Source organism: Hylobates moloch, unplaced genomic scaffold (genome assembly GCF_009828535.3).
Source record: "Hylobates moloch isolate HMO894 unplaced genomic scaffold, HMol_V3 SCAFFOLD_14, whole genome shotgun sequence".
NCBI classification, from domain to species: domain Eukaryota; kingdom Metazoa; phylum Chordata; class Mammalia; order Primates; family Hylobatidae; genus Hylobates; species Hylobates moloch.
In genome coordinates, this window is record NW_026652289.1 from 95,973,575 (window position 1) to 95,995,719 (window position 22,145).

Here is a 22,145-nt window from a genome sequence, read left to right on the forward strand (position 1 = left end):
CTTTCATGATGTTGGTTTTCCTAAAATGTCTGGCAATTATTAGTTCCCTGTTTATATTTTTGAATGGAGAGCAAGGTTGGTTTGTATAAACCAGGATCATTTCTCCTGCAGTTGTATCTACCTGTTTTACCAACAGACCTCTCCCTTAAAAAGGAGGCCCTTTTATTTTTCTCCATTTGTCACCATCTGATAAGCTATATATTTTATTTATTACTTTATTGACTCTGCCCTCTTGCTCAAATATAAGCTTCTCTGAGGACAAGGATTTTTGTTTTCTCTTACTGCTAGAGCACAGTAGAAGCCTGACAAATAGTCTTTTTTGAATGTATGAGTGAGAGCTTTTTTCAGCAGCAGGTGTGCTGACCTGCCACCTTCTCTGCAGTGTGTGTATAAGGAGCTCACAGGCAGCCTGAGAGTCCCCTGCAATCGCTGCAGTTAGGAGGACTTCATTCTGGGAGGGGCACCTTTCAATATATAGTAGTCCGCTTATCTGCAGAGGATATGTTCCAAGACCCCCAGTGGATACCTGAAACCACAGATAGTACCAAACCTGATATGTGCTATGTCTTTTCCTATACTACACACCTAAACTATAATAATGTTTAATTTTTAAACTAGGCAGAGTAAGAGATTAACAACAATAGGTAATAATAGAACAATTATAATAACAATATGCTGTTATAGAAGTTGTGTGAATATGGTCTCTCTCAAATATCTTACTGTACTATCCTCCTCCCTCTTGTGACGACATGAGATGGTAAAATGCCTGTGTGATGAGATGAAGTGAGGTGAATGACATCGGCAAGGGGACTGCGTTAGGCTACTGTTGCCCTTCTGACCATTTGTCAGAAGGAGGATCATCTGCCTCCGGTGATCCTGGCTCATCCAGCCATGACGATGTCAATGGTTGGATGTCAAAAGCAGACAGTGTCATTGGTTCATAGGCAGGGACAGCACGGAGATGCTGGACAAAGAGATGATTCACCTCCTGGGCGACGTAGACCACAAGATTTCATCACACCACTCAGAACAGCATGCAATTTAAAACTTATGAATTGTTTATTTCTGGGGCTGTCCATTTAACATTTTCCCACTGCGGTTGACAGCAGGTAACTGAAACCACAGATTGCGGGGAATAGTGTACTTCATTCCTGGCAGAGCTGCCTTTCCCATTTTGCCCCCACAGTGTACTGGTGTGAAGGTGTGGAGGCGCCTCCGTTTCCGTACTGCTTCTCTCACAGGTCGCAACACCTTCACTAGAGGCTCTTCTTGGGAGACTTCATTGATAGCTGTGCTGGCAGCTGCTCTTTTTCCTGGAAGGTGCTGGGAGGGATAGTATACTCTCCATCTGCCCTAGCTGTTCCATCTGTTCCTAAGGCGGTTCTTTAAGGAATTGCCCCAAATGGGACCTATCTCTAGCAGCTCAGGCAACAACTTGCTTGTGCTAATTTATCTGTCAATCTTTCTATTTTCTGTATTTCAGGAATTTCTCAAGATAATGGCCTTTTGTTTTGTTTTGTTTTCTTGCACTGTGAGAACTCCAGTCTCTTAAAAATTATATTATTTCTTCCTGGTGGTGGGAAACTTTGGGAGTAAAGAGAGCTGGCAGGTGCACATGTGCAGTCCGCTGTCTCAAACTGGAGTCTCCCATGGGTTTGCCACCCTCAGTGGTGATTTTGTTCCAAAAGATATCTTTTAAAAATTCTGATTTATAGATGATCTGAAATAATATAACTAAATCACTAGTGTCCAAGTATTAGTCAATGGTAAAGTTTTTCTTTTAAATCAATTCATAGTAAAAGGAAAAAAACTGGGTTTTCTGGGATTATGTACTTCCTACCTTTTTTCTAATGTTAAAATGTGTTTTCTCAAAAAAAAAGAAACCAGATAGTATGGTTTTTTTTTAATGTCTCTACTTATCAAAAAAAATCAGTAATCCTATGTCAGTATCTTTTTTAAAAAAAGTTTTTGCAAGTATGTGAAATTTATGTCTAGACTGCTAGACTGAAATATTTTAATTGTGGTTTTAAATTGTATCTTTGTTACTTGGAGATGAAAGTATGATTTGATGAAGGTTTTCTTTAAGTGCTAGAAAACATCTGTATTTAATTTGGGAGTTAGGGGTTTAGTAAATTAATCTTTAGAAATTCTAACTTAATTCTAAGTTTTTTTCTTTTTGCATCGTAAGGCTTTTGCAGACATGCTGAAAGTAAACAAGACCTTGACAAGTCTAAACATAGAATCCAATTTTATCACTGGAACTGGGATCCTGGCCCTGGTAGAGGCACTGAAAGAAAATGACACCTTGACAGAGATCAAGATTGACAACCAGGTAAGGAAGGCCAGAGAATAGGCAAAGCCAACTCACAGGGTGTGCAGGGAGTGGGGGAAATGCCGCAAGGAATGAGTTAAAAGACACAGTTCTGTGTGTGACTCAATTTGATGTACTGGATTTCCTGTAAGGTTTTTTTTTTTTTTTTTTTTTTGAGACGGAGTCTCGCTCTGTCGCCCAGGCTGGAGTGCAGTGGCGCAATCTCGGCTCACTGCAAGCTCCGCCTCCCGGGTTCACGCCATTCTCCTGCCTCAGCCTCTCCGAGTAGCTGGGACTACAGGCGCCCGCCACCACGCCCGGCTAATTTTTTTGTATTTTTAGTAGAGACGGGGTTTCACCGTGGTCTCGATCTCCTGACCTCGTGATCCACCCGCCTCGGCCTCCCAAAGTGCTGGGATTACAAGCGTGAGCCACCGCGCCCGGCCTAAGTTTTAGAACCATTTCTGGCCCATGGAGGATGTGCAGAAGAGCATGTTACTAATCAAACAATGTACAGTGGGGCAGCCTGGGACATAAAGAGCCATCTACCCCACAACCCTAGGCTAGTCAGGCTCCAGAAGAGAAAGCGAGGAGGTGGTGGCAGAGGTGTTGACAGCTGCTTTATTCAGTCTCATCATTGTTGCCTTTTGGCATGTATCTCTTCCCCATCCTATCCCAGCCTTACCTTTGCTTCTCACTGGGACTGTTGCTAACAGAGAAAGCAGGGTGGCCGTGGCCAAAGATTCAGATTTCTTTTCCTTGGCTGAAGACTTCTAGAACCAAAGAGCAGATGCAGGCTCCTGCAGTCTGATGCTGGCTGCAGAGAGCCTATTTAAAGGAATCAGCGTTCTAGAAGATGGCCCGGCTTAGAGTAGCAGGCCACACCCATGAGACTGTGGTCTGATCACAATCTCATTGATCATGACCGCAGCATTTCTCAGGTTCCCATCTGCAGCCAAAGCAAGGTGCTTTTCCCTAGAGCCACCTCTTCCTGCCTGGTGACCTCTTTTTCCCAGCATCAGCCTGCAATGCCTTCCGAGTTGCTCTGCTGGCTTCAGCTGACTCCTGCCCACAGACAGCAACTCTCAGTGATCAGCCATGATGCAGAGCCTTGCTCCTCTGGCCACAAGGAAGGGTCTGTGATGGGGTTCCAGACACTATATCTTGAACAGAAAGGGCCTTGGAAAGGAGAGACCTGGGAGACTTGTGGTATGGGCATTCGTTCCCCTGTGGGGTGGTGGGAGAGACAGTTGGGGAAGTGACTGCTCAGAGCATCCTTTGCATGTCTGGGGGCCATCTCTGGGAAATTTCCTGGTGCAGACCCTCCGAGATCTGATAAAGCTGCAGAGTGCCATCCAGGACTGTTGCCTAACCCTGGAAACCCCCAACAGTTCCTATCGAGGCTCTATTCTCTGTCTTTGCTAACCAGGACAAGCAGACTATTTTCAGTGCGGGCCCTCTGGCCCTGGACTTCTGATGTTTTTTGCCAGGGGAACACAGAAAGCCCACTAGGAGAGAGGAGCTTTTATATTCTCATCCTGCCAGAAGGAATGTGCCACCAAAACAGCTTTCCCAGACACAGAGATGTGGAGGCAGCACCCCAGGGGGTGTGCCACACAGGGCCCTGCACACTCAGGAAGTTTGATGCTGTGTATCCTAGCATAAGTCCAGCTGCTAGTAAATTAGAAAGTGGCATCAGGGTGTGGGGGTGTAAGGAAACAAGCCAGAGAGAAATGTGAAGGGAGAGAACAGAAGTGATCACTCAGGGATATTTGTTGAATAGACTCATATCAGGAAGAAGCTAAGCGGGCACTTAGTAAATATTTCCAGGGAAACTAACACAGAAGTGGATACCCTGTTCCAAAGTATATTTAACTTTTTTTTACAGATTTAGGCCATTGTGAAACCCCATATCTGAAATAATATCACACACTCTGTCCCTAGTTCCTTACAAGATACCACCTAGCTAAGGTTGCCACATAAAATACAGTTAAATTTGGCTTTCAGATAAATGATGTATAAATTTTAGCGTGTGTCATCAAATATATGGGATACCTTATACTATACAAAAAAATTATTTGTTGTTTATCAGAAAGTCAAACTTAACTGGGTGTCCTGTATTTTTATTTGCTAAACCTGGCAACTCTGCCTACTATTGAGTTAGAATTAGCCTAGAATGAGCTAGAATTGTGAAAATTTAGAATAGAGCAGCTTTTGACAATGCATATAAAGAAGACCCTGAAGTACAGCCTGTAATCCCAGCACTTTGGGAGGCCGAGGCGGGCAGATCACTTGAGGTCAGGAATTTGAGACCAGCCTGGCCAAAATGATGAAACCCCATTTCTGCCAAAAATTACCCAGGTGTGGTGGCACACGCCTATAATCCCAGCTACTGGGGAGGCTGAGGCATGAGAATCACTTGAACCCAGGAGGCAGAGATTGCAGTCAGCCAAGATCATGCCACTGCACTCCAGCCTGGGTGACAGAGCAAGACTGTGTCTCAAAAAAAAAAAAAAAAAAAACCCTGAAGTACAAAGAACTTGCTCCCTAAAATCCCCTCTAAATCGACCTCATCACCCCTCCTCAGCCATCTAGGAATGGATTTTTGTAGTTTTTCAACTTTCGTCGTTCATTTTGCTTCTGAAATGGCTTCTCTTTATTTCCTTTTTTTGTTTTTTGTTTGTTTGTTTTGAGACAAGGTCTCACTCTATGGCCCCGGCTAGAGTACAGTGACGCAATCTGGCCTCACTGCAATCTCTACCTCTCTGGCTCAGGTGATCCTCCCACTTCAGCCTTCTGAGTAACTGGAACTCCAGGCACACACTACCATGCCCAGCTAATTTTTAAATTTTTTGTAGAGACAGGGTCTCACTATATTTCCCAGGTTAGTCTCAAACTCCTGGGCTCAAGCCATCCTCCTACCTCAGCCTCCCAAAGTGCTGGGATTACAGGCATGAGCCCCACCACGCCCAGCCTGCCTTCTCTTTATTTGTATATGACAAGGAGGATTAAGATTTTCTAGAGAGGCTGGGTGTGGTGGCTCACACCTGTAATCCTAATGCATCGTGAGAATGAGACAGGAGGATCACCTGAGCCCAGGAGTTCCAGGTTGCAGTCAGTTATGGATGTGTCACTGCATTCCATCTTGGACAACAGAGCTAGACCCTGTCTATTCATTCTCTCTCTCTCTCTCTCTCTCTCTCTCTCTCTCACACACACACACACACACACACACACACACACACACACACACCCTGTCTCTCTCTCTCTAAGAAAAGATTTTCTAGAGGAATTAGAAAAAATTATTTGCTTTACTTGAGAAATGAGGAAATTCGGGGTCAAAACTTGTCTTACATCCAAATTGTGTTCATTGACTCATAGACTGTTAGAAGTAACTTCAGTGTCCTTAACTATCTAATGAGGGGTTTGAAGTAAAATAATCTGTAAGACAGTTTCCTCAGGCAGAACCACAAGCCAAGACCAATTTAACAGCACAGCAATGGGCAGCCGCACCGAAATGAAGGCCTGCCGAGAATCCACCACTAGGGGCAGGCTGCTGTGGCTAGGCTCCAGGTCAATATGCAGTGATTTAATCAGGTGCCCCCATGGGAAGAACAACCAGTGATGCATATTAAAGCAACAGATGGGGAACTGCTAAATAAATTTGAGTAGATAAAAGAGGTCACCTAGAAAAACACAGAAGGCGATTTGAAGATATGCTTAAATATTTGTTTCTATTTTTCCCCCTTTGTGTTTGGTGCCTTAAAATATAAAAAGAGCCTGGGCCTCTAGTCCCAGCTACTTAGGAGGCTGAGGCAGGAGAATCCCTTGAGCCCAGGAGTTCGAGTCCAGCCTGGGCAACATAGCAAGACCTCATCTTTAAAATATATATATAATATATAACATAACATAATAAAAGTTATATAATTTAATATACTATATACTTAGATAAATTAAGTATATATAAAGACTATATATCCAAATTATAAGAAATTTTGATGCCCATCTATTGTCCTGGGTTTATGTAAGACCTCAAATCCAAAAAACGATGCAGGCTGAGGAGGAAACACAGTGTATGTTACATTAATTCCTCCCCTTTTTTATATGCCCCCAATATAATTTTCTTCAGCTTCTAAGTCTTTTATGTAGCTATTAGCATCTCCTTCCTCCCCCTCAAAAAACAAAAATAAAGCTATTATTCTATTATTAATATTTCCTATTTTTGATTCCAGATTATTTAATGGTTTAAGTTAACATAAAAGCAGAGTTGGTGTTTCTGTTTCACTACTTTGCCAGAATGTCATCCAAGATTCATTACAAAATAGAGAAAACCCTAAAGAAATTACAGTTGATGTCTATATAAATAGAACATTCAAATCAAGGACGAGTAAGTGTGGATTTGCCTTTTATTGCAAAACAAAGCAGCTGTAAGGATACTGAGCAGAATTTAAACTACTAGGAAAATAGCCAGCTACTTGGAGAGAAGGGACTCAGACACTTGGGAATATAGGTGATTTGGGGTAACTTTTGACCACTGCATTAACACTGCAAGTTACCCAAGTCTAGGACTCAAATGCTCCAGGGGCACAAGCCATAGTAGTGGCAGCCCTAACCTTAGCTCAGGGCTCATCCCTTGATATGGTCCCACTCTTTTAAACTATGTCATTTTCTAAAGTTGCTCATGAAACTCTGAGGTCAGCATCTCTTACTTTTTTGCTGCCACTCCCTCCTATTTACTTATAATGCTAAGAGCGTTAATCTCTACCATAATTATTGTTGTCTAACTGGAAATATCACATTGTGTTAAGTTCTCGAGGAGAGACTCGTTTGAGGGGTTGCTGGATGACAAGAAAGAGAGAAGCAAAGAGATAAGCCTTAAACTTGCTTGGCACGCAAGAGTTCCTCCATAAACTTTTCTTCTTCATCCACTCCATACTTAAATTTTCCAAATTTAAAAGGTATGTGTTTTTAACTTATGACAAAGTAATCAAAATTGTGTGGTACTGGCACAAAAATATACTAACAGGGCAATAAAGCAGATTCAAATCAGGGAAGAATGAAACAAAAGATGGTAGGATAATTTGCTAGCATTTTGGAACAAAATTAAATTGGGTCTCTATATCTTCATTTTTTTTTGTTTTTTGTTTTTGAGATGGAGTTTCACTCCTGTTATCCAGGCTGGAGTGCAATGGCGCCATCTCGGCTCACTGCAACCTCCGCCTCCTGGGTTCAAGCCATTCTCCTGCCTCAGCCTCCTGAGCAGCTGGGATTACAGTCGCGTGCCACCAGCCCCTGCTAATATGTGTATTTTTAGTAGAGCCAGAATTTCACCATGTTCACCAGGTTGGCCTCGAACTCCTGACCTCAAGTGATCCGCCTGCCTCTGCCTCCCCAAGTGCTGGGATTATAGGCGTGAGCCACCATGCCTGGCCCTATCTTCATTCTTATGTTAAAATTCATTCCAGATGAAATGAAGATTTAAACACTAAAATATATTAAATCATAAACCAAATGGAAGAAATCAGGAAGAGTAGAGAGGCTTCCTAAACATGATATCTAGAAGATTGATAAATTTGACCGTATGAAAATGAAGCAAAGTCCTGATAGTGACCAAAAAGAAAGTCAAAAGACAAGCAGAGCAAAATGTTTTCAGCACATTTGACAAAGGGCTAATTTCCTAACATACAGGAAACCTACAAATCAAGTTAAAAAACACAAAATACAGGAACTGTAAGCTGGTAGAAAAATGGGCAAATGGCATGGATTGGTAGTTCCTGAGAAAAAAGAAATATAAACCCATAAGAAAATTCATTGTTCTTATTCATCATTTGACAAATGCAAATTAAGGCAGTAAATAAATATAAAAGAAATATAAATTTTCACCAACTGTATAGACAAAGATTAAAAAGGTTAGTAGTATCTTATTTGGCTAGGGTAGGGAAAGCAGTAACACTCGTACAGTTAGCAAGAATAAAAGCTGTCATAACTTTGACAGTAAGTCAATAATATATCAGAATTCGAAACATGCTTGCCCTCTGACCCAGCTATAATTTGTCCTACAGGCATACTTGCAGAAATGCCCCAAGATGCACTGGGGGGAGGGAAGCTCACTGCAGTTTTGTTTGGAATAGTGGAAATAGAATGCGATGTAACAGTAAGTCAGTAAGGCCTGGCTAAATACACTATGAGCCATCACTGCAATGGGATGTGGCACAGTTCTTTATATGGAAGAGATAAATATATGTTTACCAACATGAAAAGATATCCGTAATGTTAGATGAAATAAAAACACACGTCAAAACAATATGCTAGTATAATCCATTAATGTGAAAAAAAGCATAGATGTACAAGTGATTGTGTAGATAATGTGAATGCATAGAAAATGTTTAGAACACTACATACTGCATGCCAATCTGGCTTTCTCTGTGGGGAATGGGATTGTTGGAGTAAGGAGACTTGTATATTTTATATACATTTTAATTTGCGTTTTCTAAACAAGCCTGTACTTTTTTTTTTTTTTTTTTTTGAGATGGAGTCTACTCTGTCACCCAGGCTGGAGTGCAGTGGCCCAATCTCGGCTCACTGCAACCTCCGCCTCCCAGTTCAGGCAATTCTCTTGCCTCAGCCTCCTGAGTAGCTGGGAGTACAGGTGCCTGCCACCACACCCAGCTAGTTTTTATACTTTTAGTAGAGACAGGGTTTTGCCATATTGGCCAGGCTGGTTTCGAACAACTGACCTCATGATCCGCCCGTCTCAGCCTTCCAAAGTGCTGGGATTACAGGCATGTGAGCCACTGCGCCCAGCCTTGTTTTTTAAAATGTGATGACTGTGTTATGAAAAAATATACTTTGTCCCTTAAATTAAATTTTAAATTCCCATATTTACACGCCCCTATTTGTTTTTGTGTTTTGAGACAGGGTCTCACTCTGTCACCCAGGCTGGAGTGCAGTGGCGCGATCCTGGCCCACTGCAACCTCCGCCTCCTAGATTCTAGTGATTCTCCTGCCTCAGCCTCCCGAGTAGCTGGGAGTACAGGTGCATGCCACCATGCCCAGCAAATTTTTTGTATTTTTAGTAGAAACGGAGTCTCACCATGTTGCCCGGGCTGGTCTCAAACTCCTGACCTCAAGTGATTCGTCTGCCTCGGCCTCCCAAAGTGCTGGGATTATAGGCGGGAGCCACAGTGCCCGGCCTCCCTATAAAAAAAAAAAAAAAAAAAAAAAAACCACCTCTATTTTTTATTTTTTCAAAAAAAACTTTTCCCACCAACTTAAACAAGTTGGAGATTTTTTTGTAGTCTAGTAACCCCCTTCAGAGTTTGCTGATTTCATCCAAACGTGTACATGGTTCAAACCACAATAAAGCTGCTCAGAATCACCTAGCGAGATTCTGCTGAGAGACAACAGCCCATAGGTTGAGATCTTTAATTATCATTGGATATGGATCCCAGAGTTAAAAAAATTATATTTGTAGCACAAATATAATGTGTGCACAACACAGTGACAATAGAGTGACTGTAGTCAACAGTAACTTATTGTGCATTTTAAAAAAAAAAGTAGAATTTGATTGATTGTAACACAAAGAAAGGATAAATGCTTGAAGTGATGGATACCCCATTTACCCTGATGTGATTATGATGCATTGTATGCCTGGGTCATAATATCTCATGTACCCCATAAATATTATATACCTATGTATCCACAAAAGTCAAAAATAAAAAGATTTTATAAAAAAGAAGAAAAAGTATTGGAAATGAATAAAGGTAATGGTTGTACAATATTGTGATTGTACTATATGCCACTGAATTGTGCACTTTAAAATGGCAAAATTTTATGTATATTTTACCACAATAAGTAAATAAGAATTCCCAAGGTAAAAAGTAAAAAATAAAATAAAAATTTAGTAATTGGATTGGCTGCTACAAAATAGTTTCATTATTTTTAAAACGCCCTTTGTTTACACCACAGATACTGGGATGAATTCAAAACACCAAATATTAGTTTTGCTTTCATTTTAATTCTGGAATTATCCTTTCCTTCATAAACAATTTGCTTAGTTTTTTTCAGCTGCAGGACACCAGCGAACTCAGCTATCTGTCTGTTGGATTTTGCTTCTAGACAAGGAGCAGGACTCAAATGACTATGAGAGAAAATATCTCAAGTGACACTGTCCCTTTCAGTTTGAGACCTTTGCCTCTTTGCCTTTTTGTCCAGCAAGTAGCCTTGTCTTTTTCCTGTACAAGTAACGGTTTCCTCTTCCTTCTTGGTCATCCTGTGCATGTGTCTGCACCTGCAACCAGAGGCAGCAGTTGGGAACGGCTGTAGAGATGGAAATTGCCCAGATGCTGGAGGAGAATTCAAGGATCCTCAAGTTTGGATACCAGTTTACCAAGCAAGGGCCACGAACAAGGGTGGCAGCTGCCATCACAAAGAATAATGACCTGGGTAATTCAGCCATATTATGTGTTGTTAACAATTAGAAGAGCATGAGCATTCACTTCTCCACTTCAGATGCAACATCGCACAGATACCATTCCACTGGCCTCTGATGTCACTCACTTCTTCATATAAGACACATTATTATAATACATGGTCATAGGAGTCTTTGTGGTCCTCGCAGTGTTAAGTTTCATCATAGCATTTTCTCAGAAAAGAAGTTTGTTCTATTTTCCAGGCAGTCTTTGATTTTTGCTTAATTTCTTTTGTATATTTGTTTCTCTTTTACTTACATGTAATCACCTTCTGTTTTTATCTGCACCAGAAAATGGGCACAAGGACACTGAGTTTCCAAATTATGTTTGACTTCTGACTGCTTTGGTACTTAGTTCTAAATATGGATATGTCTGATACTTTGGCACTTTACATGTGATATAAACATGGAGCTACATCATGAAGTTTAAACTCACAGGTCGCCTTTGCAGTTAGCCCCTTCAGTTTTTCGTGTGGCCACTTGTTGCTGAGGATCCCTGGCATTTCTTCTGTTAGGATGAGGTGGGGCATGTCCTGATCAACTATAACAAAGAAGAATGGAACTGGGAAAGCTTGGTCTGAGGATATCCCAGCCACCTGGAGCAGCCTGGCAAAAGGACACCCAGGAGCAGACATCCATTTGGCAAGCGGTCAGTCAGTCAACAGCAGGCTTCAATCCCCAGTTTGAGGTTCAGGGACAGAATGCCAGACCTTGGATGGAGGAACTGGGCAAGGCATTCCACCAGGTACAGTGCTGGCCTCAAGGAGGACTCAGATAGCGGGCAAGATAGAAGCTAAAGGTTAGAACGGGAAGGGGCAAATAAAGGTTGGTGTCCAATTCTTTGTCCAGACAGGCTTTGCCAAGACCCTGAGGCCTAGGAAAGGTGCAGTGTGTGGCATCAGGAAGCTGGCTGGACATGTGACCGTGCTTACCTGGGGGGTTCACAGGGTGAGGCCAGGGGACAGACAGCAGATAGGGATTTGGGGAAGAGTGGAAGCAGCAGTCAGAAGGCACCTAGGAAAAGCACATTGGGGCCACAACCAAACAACATAGAGACCAAAGGAAAACAGGCAAAACGAGAAGTCTGAAGAAAATGGACAGGGCAGCCTACGTCCAAGAAGCAGCAACTGTGGACAAGAGCCTAGGCAGGAGCTAGGCGATTTAAAGTGGAGAGTTAGAGCAAGACCACAGCCAGGGCACCTTTTTGCCAAATCCAAGAAAGTTCGAATAGCCCTCTTCCCAGTGACCAGGAGAGCCTGCTGTTGGGAAAGTGAAAGGTGGAAGAAGAGGGCTGCAGAAACTGGAAAAACGGCAGTCTGGGCAACTTCTTTGGTCCTAAACATCAGGTTAAAAGAACATTAATCTCTGAGTTTGCTTGCCAACTGAATCACACCTTACTGTAGGTTGATATTTAGAAGTTTTTATTTAGAAGAGTTTTAGAAACTTTGAACTATTTGCAGCTCCTTCCAGACTTCATCCCATAATCAGAATTAAAAGATTGTGATTGTGTTAACCTGAAGAGTTAGTTAAAGCCAGTTGGTGACAGAGTGGCAAGTGCCGTGGATAAACGGCCATGAAAATAGTCAAAGTGCACTGTTTCACGGGTCTCTTCTGGAATTTCTATCCCATAGAAATGCGAAGGTTCTAACACTCAAGTACCCAACTATCAGACATATCTGTATTTAAATGTAAATTCCACCAGACACTGGATGATTTTATCATTTCCATTGATTGTCATGGTTAAGTATTAAAATTTAAGATAACTGTATCCTCAAGTGTGTGAGATTGTCATCTTATGTGATTAATGTTGTTTATCTGGAATTTAAGGAATATTCCTTCAATGTGTCTTTTTGTTCTTTTCTTTCTTACCTAGTTCGTAAGAAGAGAGTTGAAGCAGACCGAAGGTAAACTTCCTCGGGGAGAAGTGAAGTTTCACCGTGGTGTGGCCATTGAAAAACAAAAACTCTTCTTCTTCCCCATCAGGACCATTTTATCAAAGTTTGTTCATTTCCGTTAACCACATAACTAATAATTTAATTGTTATTCTTTTTTAGCACTACTTATTTATCTTGGATTTTGTAATATGTACAATTGTTTTATTTGCTCATGGGCACTTCTGGCAACTTGACAAATGGACCGATGCAGATTTTAGAGTGACGACATGGAAAATGAATTTAACCACTTTCTTATTGTGTTGTCTTGCTTTCTTACATGAACTTTTTTTTTAATCACTGAAAGGAATTTAGTGTATAATATATGTTTGTAACTGTGATTATGATAGAGGCCTATCTCTGTTTACATGCATAGCTTTGAGTTAGGCTAAATACATCAGAAGTGTTCTACTGACCACATAAGAAGTTAGTATTGCCAATCTTTCACTGCATGTGAAAATGTGACCAATTTAGCACAAATTCTCTCTTAGTTCCAGAAAAATCAGTAAATGCACATGCCCTGTTGATTGGAGATCAGTAGTGTCATCTTCATAAAGCAAGACAACATTATGACACTTTAAAACAGTAGCAAAGAAGTCTATTAACCCACAAATGTAGCATCAAGCCAGACTCACAAGTAGCAAAATGAATTACAGACCTACTTTTACTGACTATTCAACATAAATTGTATCTTTAACATGACTTTAAAGGCTAACTATTTACAAAGCTGTTTTAAAGTTTTTCAAACGTGATAGAAATTTTCTAAATTTTAGTAAGAGAGAAGCTTTTAAAACAGTACATTCCTGAATAAAACAACAATATTGTATCTTAATCATGGCTGTCTGATGCACATGATTGCATTTTTTGGCAAATTTTAGAAACATTTATTGCTTTGTCTTTAGCGTGACAAGATCACAGGATTAAATATAAACATTCAGGTTAATTATCTAGATTTTTGTCCACAGTACATGATCCATCCAGACATTTGCAAACGTCAGGAGAAAAATGTGAATTATTTATCCAGATGTGTGTCATCTCAAGGACAAAGCCTGTGAAAGTACAACTGAGATGGCTGCATTGTCGTATGCATTAATCTTTTGATGTAGTGGTGTGAACATGCAATGCTAAACTAAGGAAGCCGGTGACTGCAGCCTTTGGCTCAAGCTCACCACTCTGATAATGGTCAGTGCCTGAGGCTGTGATTGGTGACATTCTGACACTGCCCAAGGCGACTCACCCTCTATTCCTCCTTTCTCCCCTCCCTTTCTTCCAATTCATTTCTTTTTTTTTCCTCTTTTCTCTGTAATTCGTTACTAAACAAATTCCAGAATTTGTTTAGTAGCCGAGTGTTCCTGAGTTGCCTAGTAGCAATAAAACAAGTGAATAGGAAAATAACTAATATATTATTCTATTTAGCTTGTAAAACACATGGAATCTGTTTAAGATAGCCCTTGCAAAATTGAACATTTACCTGTATTATAAGTACCCACATCTGTGTCTCTAAAGTCCTTTGAAACATCTCATTTTCTTGAAATTTTTTTAATTTTTGAGAACACAATAAGCAGAATATTCTAACACCTTTGGCCCCTAAAAATCCTTTAATTAGTTTATGGCTTCATCTCCTTATCTATTTAAAAAACATAGTAAATACTGTTTTATAGTTTTCAGTCTGATTTTTCCTTCCCTTTCACCCATTTAGGTGTGATGTGTTGGAGTCAACTTGTACAGGCTTGCCAATTGTTATATTTTCAAGAATTTTGCAAACTGGTTGTTCAATACAGCCATTATTTAAAATTAAATGATGTGCACTTACAATTGAATGAATTATATTAAGGACAGAAGTAACAAATACTATACTCAAAAATCTTACATTTTACTATTTTCTAACCTCTTAGATTATTTACATCTAGTAGGTATGTATGTAGAAATATTACCAAATAGCATGCTACTGAACATATCCTCTCAACTCCATGTTCACTACCTTCTTGTTACTACAGTGGCTTGAAATTGGCCCTGGTAGAAATATTTACACCACAGAAATTAGCAATATGTAAGAAATTGGGGCTTTCTCCTCCTCGAGATTGCTGGTTGATAAACATCCATCAGCACACCACTGGGTGAAATTATACATTTTTTTATACATATGTTTTGCTTATCATGTTGCCAAAGGGAAGAACACTTCTCTTAGATGTCTTTTCTCCTCTTTGGATTTGTTACAAACCGGTTTAAGTGCTGAGTCCCTGGCCTGCCTCTCCAAGTAAAAGCCTTTTTCCTTTTTTTTTCTTACTCTCATTCTTGCCTTGATTCTTAAAATCCTGGACCCTATGAAGCATTCCTTGCAGCCCCACAGTGCTGTGGGCTGGGGGCTAAAGCAGTTCTTGGCAAACTCTGGCAGAAATCAAGAAAAAAAAAATCAGAATTCAATCATGGCTGTTTCTTTTGTACAAGCAGTTGTTGATAGTATTAAAGCAAGATAATGGGACATTATCAAAAATATGGCACTGTTTTTACCTTATAAAATAGTTGGGTTGCATGCAACAGAGTCTATGAAATCAAATGTTTATTACTAATGAGTTTGTTTTATTATTACTTGTGTTTTTAAAGTGGCTTGAAAGGTGGCATTTCCATGAGTATGCACATATTGATGATAACCCTTAGAAAGACAGACACTTGAGGAGCCTATCCATCATTTAATTAGGCTAGGACTTCATCTCCCTCTCTGCCCAAAGTGTGGAAGTGGTAGCTGGGCACAGTTAATCCTTTGCTATCCATTGTGATGGGGCATAATGTATATAAAATATTTTTCTATGTATTTGTTTTGCCAGATACTGTATCGAGATATTTGGCAATATCCGGATAACTGATTGAAGGGAGATAACTTCTCCCCAGGCCTATCTCCCTCCTGCTTTTAGAGTTGTGCAGGTCCACTTTAAGTGTAAAATCACTCACCTGGACTTGTGGGCTTGTATCACCAACATCTATTATGGCGTATGTAGATGACGTTTAGGAGAAAAACCTTAGAAGTCTAGAAATCATATGATTAGTTCAGCACTGCAGCTCCCCATCTGCTTATAGTGTATAACTGGAAGCTCTTTCATCCTCATCAGCATGATTAAATGACTGAGTTTCTTTCATCTTTGGAGGGTATAATGTAAATAAGTGTCGTGTGTGTATGTGTGTGTGTACTGTCAGATATCTAACTAGGTATTTGGCTACATCTGGACAACTGATTGAAGGGAGATGCGCTCTCCCCAGTCCTCTTCCCTTGTCCTTTTTAGAATTGCTGCAGGCCCAGGTTAAATGTGAAATTACTCCCTAGAGTTTGCAGTTTATGTTACCAACCAGCACATTTTATAGCTATGTAGAGGATGACTCTTAGGAAATAAATATTAGAAGCCTAGAAATCATTTAGTTGTTCTAGCACCAAATCTATCCATTTGCCTAATGTATTTAACATTCCATCCTCATCAACATGATGACGCCCCTTTCTTCCATCTTTGTAGGGCACATTGTATGTAAATATTTTGTACATAAAGATCATCAAATACCATAATGAGGTATTTGGCTTCATCTGGAAAATTGACTGGAGGGAGACGCTGTCTCCCAGCCCTGCTTCCCTCGTCCCTGTTCAAGTTGCTGCAGGCCCAGGTTAGAAGATTACCAACCTGGAAGGGCATGCAGTTCATCTTACAATAAAAGCCCCTTCATTTAAAAACTCAGAAATCATCCCAGTGCCTGTACTCCTCAAACCAATTTCCCTAAGGGAAAACTGGCACACCAGCCCAAAGAACAGGTGCTTCTCTTCCAACAGAAACATGGGCCCTGAAAGGGCACCAGCAGTAGGGAAACCAGTGTCCTCCGAATAGCTGCCATGAGAACATTTCAGATGCTCAAACTGAAAACTCTTAAAACCAATATTAAGCATCAGCATGCTTTAAGTGTAAGATAGCCCTTTGGAATTTACAAACACATGTGCAGCTGTTTCCTTGTTCACAGATATGATGTACTCAGCCCCCTCCTAGGCACTATGAAGAAGACAGAGGAAGCATAAAAATTCTGGACTAATATTATATGTGTTTCTGAGATTGGGGAGTAGACTGAGTGCCTTTTTTACAAAGAAGATGCCATATTTGATTCAAGTATTTATAGCATCAGCAAAAATGGGCAGAGGGCGGGAAGTTGAGAACACTAGGTTCTGTGCTATGTTACCTGTATTCAGTAGAACTGGTTCTGGAGTCAGGTTTTAAGTCATGATCCTGAAGCTTCCTTCCCCTCTTCCACTAATGATGCAATAACAGCTGTTTTCATTTTAATGAGCAGAGAACGAAGAGGAAAGGTCCTAGCTCTGCCTTCCACTTGCAGCTTCCCTTACCTCCGCTTATTGCTTTCATCTCAAATATCCCTGCTACTCAGCCAATCCTAAAGCTAAAGTACTGAGACGCACACAAAGGAAAGGTGTGAGAGTGCTTGGAAGCATCCAGCTAAGCCCACTGGATGAAAATCAGATAGGGCATCCTGTTGCAATATACTGGCCAGAGAAAAGCGCCAAGAACTTCAGGGATATTATTCCCTTCTTTCTTGCTCCCTAACTCTAGATCAGATTGGATTTTACTTTGTGGTTCAGGAGTTAAGAAGTCAAATTGCTGACCAAGGTGGGGAAGGATGATGGAAATTAAAGGTTTACATGTGTTTAATGGCAGAACTGAGATTTGCTCAGCTTACCTCTTCCCCATCTGTCTGTAATAGCAATAACTGAATATAGTAGACCAGTGGAAGAGGAGTTGCAGGTTTCAATTTGTAACCTGACTCTGGGTTCCGTTCTAGGAATAGTGCATGTTTTAGGGGCTTTGCCAGTTGGGATACGTTGTTGACTTGGGGGAGGATGAAGGAGAGAGCTGACGACCTAGACATACAAAAGAGTAATTCACTAACTAGATGTTCTTCTGATCTCTTCCATGGTAGACATTCCGAGCACATTGGCCCAGTTAGTTGGTATGGTGAAGGGGCACCGTACTAACAGGTTTGCAGACTGAAACCTAATCCCATCACCAACACTTAGCAGGTATATGATCATGGGCAATTCATTCAATTGCCTGCCAATTATAGACTATATAGGGGGAAGAGCACTGGATTTGGAGTCAAGAAACCTGGACACTTGGCTCCACACTTCCTTAGCTGGGTAACTTTGGGCAAACCACTTGGTCTCTCAAGCCTAAGGTTCTTCAGCTATAAAATGGGAATAATACTTCACTAACTACCTCACAGAGTTGTGGTAAGAATATAATCAGATAACTGGATAAAAACACTATATAAACTGGAAAGCGCCATACGAATGTGAGAGATCAGTTTTGTTATCAAATCACTGTTTTCCACTGCCTCTTGAATCGGTTTTATTCTAACCAACCATTACATCTTCCTCATCTTTTGGAGTATGGGTAATTGAGGCTTGAGTGTGTCATCAGGGACTGGAGTTATTTCAGCTCCCACGTAGAGGTGGGAGAGGTGGTTGATGGAGCGGTGGAATTTAGATACTAGCGATGTATATGGTAGGACATTTTCCTGGGTCACTTTGACAGTACCTTGGGAAATTATCAGAATCCTTGCAGAGGGCCTAGGCTGGGCACAAGGGAGAAAGCGAACAGTTGACTAAGAATTGAGGGGAGGTCTGGAGCACTACTGCCCTCCTGTCATTGCTGCGGGTGGGAGAGGCTAAGACTTCGGGTTTGACTGGAGGCCTAGGAGAGAAGAGTGTCCTTAGGGTTTCAAGAATTTTAATGCCTAGCAGCTGAGTAACAGGCATTAGTTCTGATAGATAGTGAAGGGGAGAAAGTGCCACCTGTTGTGAGATCACCTCTCCAGGGCAGCAGCTGCCTTGTTATCACCAGCAACCTTAGCCCTGGTCAGTAATATTTCTGCTAAGAAAGGTTTTGAAGCATGGCCTCCAATGACTTTCATAAGCCCTTGGAGGCAGGACTGTGTCTCATCCATCTTTGTATCTTCAGTACCATCTTGTAAGGTGCCTTGTACATAGTAGGTGCTTAATGAACAAATGTTGCTTGAATTTAGCTGTCGTCCAGCCCCACAGAGTTATGCTCCATTTGCCACCGTGTGATATTTTTGAGAAACAATAGTGATTTAGATGCCAGCTGTATGTGACTTTGGGCAAGACTCTCCATCTATCTTGTCTTCATTTCATGTGTAAAATGAAGTGAGTAGATTCGATGCTCCCTAAGGTCCCTTCCAGCTCCAATACTTGACAAGCCTGTGATTCTAAATCGTTTCCATTGCCTCTGAACATGGGTGAGTAATGCCTCCACTGCAGCTCTGTTTCTCTGCAGGAGGCTTTGTTCAGAGGAGGTCTGACTATTGCACAACCAGTTTTTTCTTCCTCTTCAGCAGTTCTTTACTGTCTTCAGAATAGTTCTGGATGAGCGGCCTTTTCTGAAAGGATATTTAAAAATATATACCATTTAGGCTGGGCCCAGTGGCTCATGCCTGTAATCCCAGCACTTTCGGACGCCAAGGTGGGTGGATCACCTGAGGTCAGGAGTTCAAGACCAGCCTGGCCAACATGGTGAAACTCCGTCTCTACTAAAAATACAAAAATTAGCTGGGCCTGGTGGCAAGAGCCTGTAATCCCAGCTACTGGGGAGGCTGAGGCAGGAAAATCGCTTGAACCCAGGAGGTGGAAGTTGTAGTGAGCCGAGATCACACCACTGCACTCCAGCCTGGGTGACAAGAATGGAACTCCATCTCAAAAAATAAAATAAAATAAAATAAAATAAAATAAAATAAAATAAAATAAAATAAAATAAAATAAAATAAAATAAAATAAAATAAAATAAAATAAAATAAAATAAAATAAATACTATCTTGCTTCTCAGAACCAGTGGGGAAGGAGAAAAGGGAAGGCAAAGAAAGAAACTGAGCATAGTAAACACAGCATTTTTTTGTAGGCTCTTATTTAAAATGTGTGTGTGTGTGTATTTCTGAGTAAGTATTGACTGGGAAAAAGAGAGAAGCCAATCAAAAGTATACTGTGCAATTAGAGAGGCTGGCCCAGGATTTAAAACTTCCTGTGGGTAATCTGTGAGTAGATAGGAATCGGCCATATGGCGAAATGAGATCAATAGGAAATATGCTTTTTGAGGAAATTTTATTTTAGTACCAAATGTTGCCAGTGACAATCTTCAGTTAAGTAAGTTATTCTGACCTAAAATTCTTACCTCTGCCACTTTGGTTTAAAAACAAAAACCCTTATATACATGGAATAATTATATTTTAATTAAGCATTTATCTTAGTTGTTTTCATCTATTCAAGCAAAATGAATAAGCAGCATTTTTCATTGCACTTAAAAATGTAAAATACCTGCATGCCACTAATCTGTAACATTTTACCTGTTCAGATGCCTGTAATGTGTGACTTTGTGTGTGTCTGTGTTGTTTTGAAGAGAATAAAGGAAATAATACTTTGCAAACTGTTTAAACAAGTGTTTAAACTTCTATTGGCAACATTTATTGGGGCTAAGCAGTTATTGAAAACTCCGCATAGTTTTATTTTCTATTTGAAACTTCAATCAAATCAAGACTATTATATTCATTAGGGAATTAAAGACTAATTTGCTTTTTAAATGTGAAGTTGAACACTGTGTGGAAAGTAAATGTGTGATAAAGCAAAATGTATCAAGTATGAAATATTATACTTTTACCCTGGATAATTATTCAGGACCCCAGTTGGCCCAAATAGGTGCAATTTTTAATCCTTTGAAGTTAGCCAGCCAGACCTAATGCTAAGGTAAATGTAAACCGTTTTAATTAATTAAGATCTTTCTGCTTTCAAAGATATAATGTATCTATTTCTGTCAGGAATGATATTTCCAAATGAAAATGTAAAGAACATTGGGAATTAATAAACTTTCCTTTCAAAGTAAAGACTGGTTTTATATGGCTAATTTTTAGACAGTGTTTCTTTAAAACAAATGGTTGGCATCATTTTCTTAGATGAGCACATTTGCAGAAAACTATGAAGAAACAAGACAACTACAAGTAGCCATAACAGAAACAACTTGTTATCAAACAAAAATGTACACATTTGGCTAGTTAAAAGTTTGTTAGAATGAATGGGAACAGGAATACAGAAAGCCCAAACAGGTTAACTATTTTACCCTGAATTTTTTACACTAATTTTGGATTTATATTATTATTCTTTTTAAAGCTCTTCTGGTAATTTGTAATACTGAACACTAAAAATGAAGTTATGTTGTAAAGGTTTGACCCTGGAAAAACAGGAAAAACTGTTCTTCCTGCCCTCTTGCTGAACTCTGTCCCAACTCTTTGACCCTTGGATTTCAGTTTAGACTGATAAAATTCAACTGAGAAATAAAGGGCCAGTGTCTAATTTCTATATTTGCTGTTTCACACCTTCTCTTGGACAAGAAAGTATAGTAATTATTTCGTTTAAAAGATTCTCCCTTTCAGCCTATTGGGTTATGATGAATAGAGTGGTTACAAGTGTGCACCCTGGGGTCACACCTGCCTGGTTCAGATCTCACTTCCATTAGTTATATGAATTTGTGCAAATTACCAAGCCCCAGCTTCATCTGCAAAGTAGTAACAATTGTAGCATTTTTCACAGTAGTACTATTATGCAGATTAATGTGTAAAAACTCTTAGAAGTATCCGAGATATAGAAGGCACTTAGAATTTTTAAATTCTAACCTAAATAAATATCTATGTGAAACAGGAAATGTTCCGTTGTCCCCCTTGCAGGGCATGCGACGGGGGAAGTTGCTCGCTTCTTCAGTGCCCCGCTGCTCAAACGTCTAGAGGAGCATACAGACGGGCAGGCTGTGGGGCTCTGACCCCACGGCAGCGTCTAGGGGTGAATGTTTACAGCTGAAGCCCCAGTGGGCGTGTTACAGGGTGCTCTTAGTTTGCCGTCTATAGGCGGCTTGTGTTAACCAGTCAATTAGAACTTAACTACCTTGCCTGAAGGACAGAGGGCTTTCTGTATCCTAGGTTCTTGCCTTGGTGTGCTGGAAGAATTGGATCACACGTGGGCTTGGAGAATGAGTGCAAACTTTTATCAAGTGGAAGTAGCTCTCCACAAATGGGGGAGCCAGGGGGAGATGGTTTTCCCTTGGAGTTCTGGCTGCTCGGCCGGCTCCCCTCCGACTGCCCTGGCCAAACTCCGCCTCATCCCACTGGTGGATGGCCGCATGGCCTGCCAGGTGCATCTGTCGGTGTATTCTTCCACCGATGTGCTCTCCTCAGTGGCCTAGCTACAGCCAGCCACCTGTGTCTTCTTCCACCGACCCTCTCCTAAGTCCAGCCGCCTGTGTCTCCGCCCTGCCAGTGTCTCAGGTTTTTATAGGCCCAGGATGGGGGCGTGGCGGGCCAGGGTGGTCTTGGGAAATGCAACGTTTGGGCGGGA

At 40.8% G+C, this 22,145-nt stretch overlaps 1 protein-coding gene across 2 annotated transcripts in view; it reads left to right on the plus strand.

Annotated features, from left to right (window-relative positions):
- TMOD2 (tropomodulin 2) overlaps positions 1 to 12,965 on the plus strand; it is a 57,065-nt gene extending 44,100 nt beyond the window's left edge. The window contains exons 8-10 of one of the 2 annotated variants that reach the window (XM_032174321.2): positions 2,189 to 2,332; positions 10,612 to 10,756; positions 12,655 to 12,965. In XM_032174321.2, the coding sequence (XP_032030212.1) occupies positions 2,189 to 2,332; positions 10,612 to 10,756; positions 12,655 to 12,689 (324 nt within the window). In that variant the 3' untranslated portion in view covers positions 12,690 to 12,965. Of the gene's footprint in view, positions 1 to 2,188; positions 2,333 to 7,119; positions 7,361 to 10,611; positions 10,757 to 12,654 lie in introns of those variants that run through there. The other variant, XM_058427485.1, reaches the window with a different exon arrangement.
- The last annotated feature ends 9,180 nt before the right edge of the window (positions 12,966 to 22,145 follow it).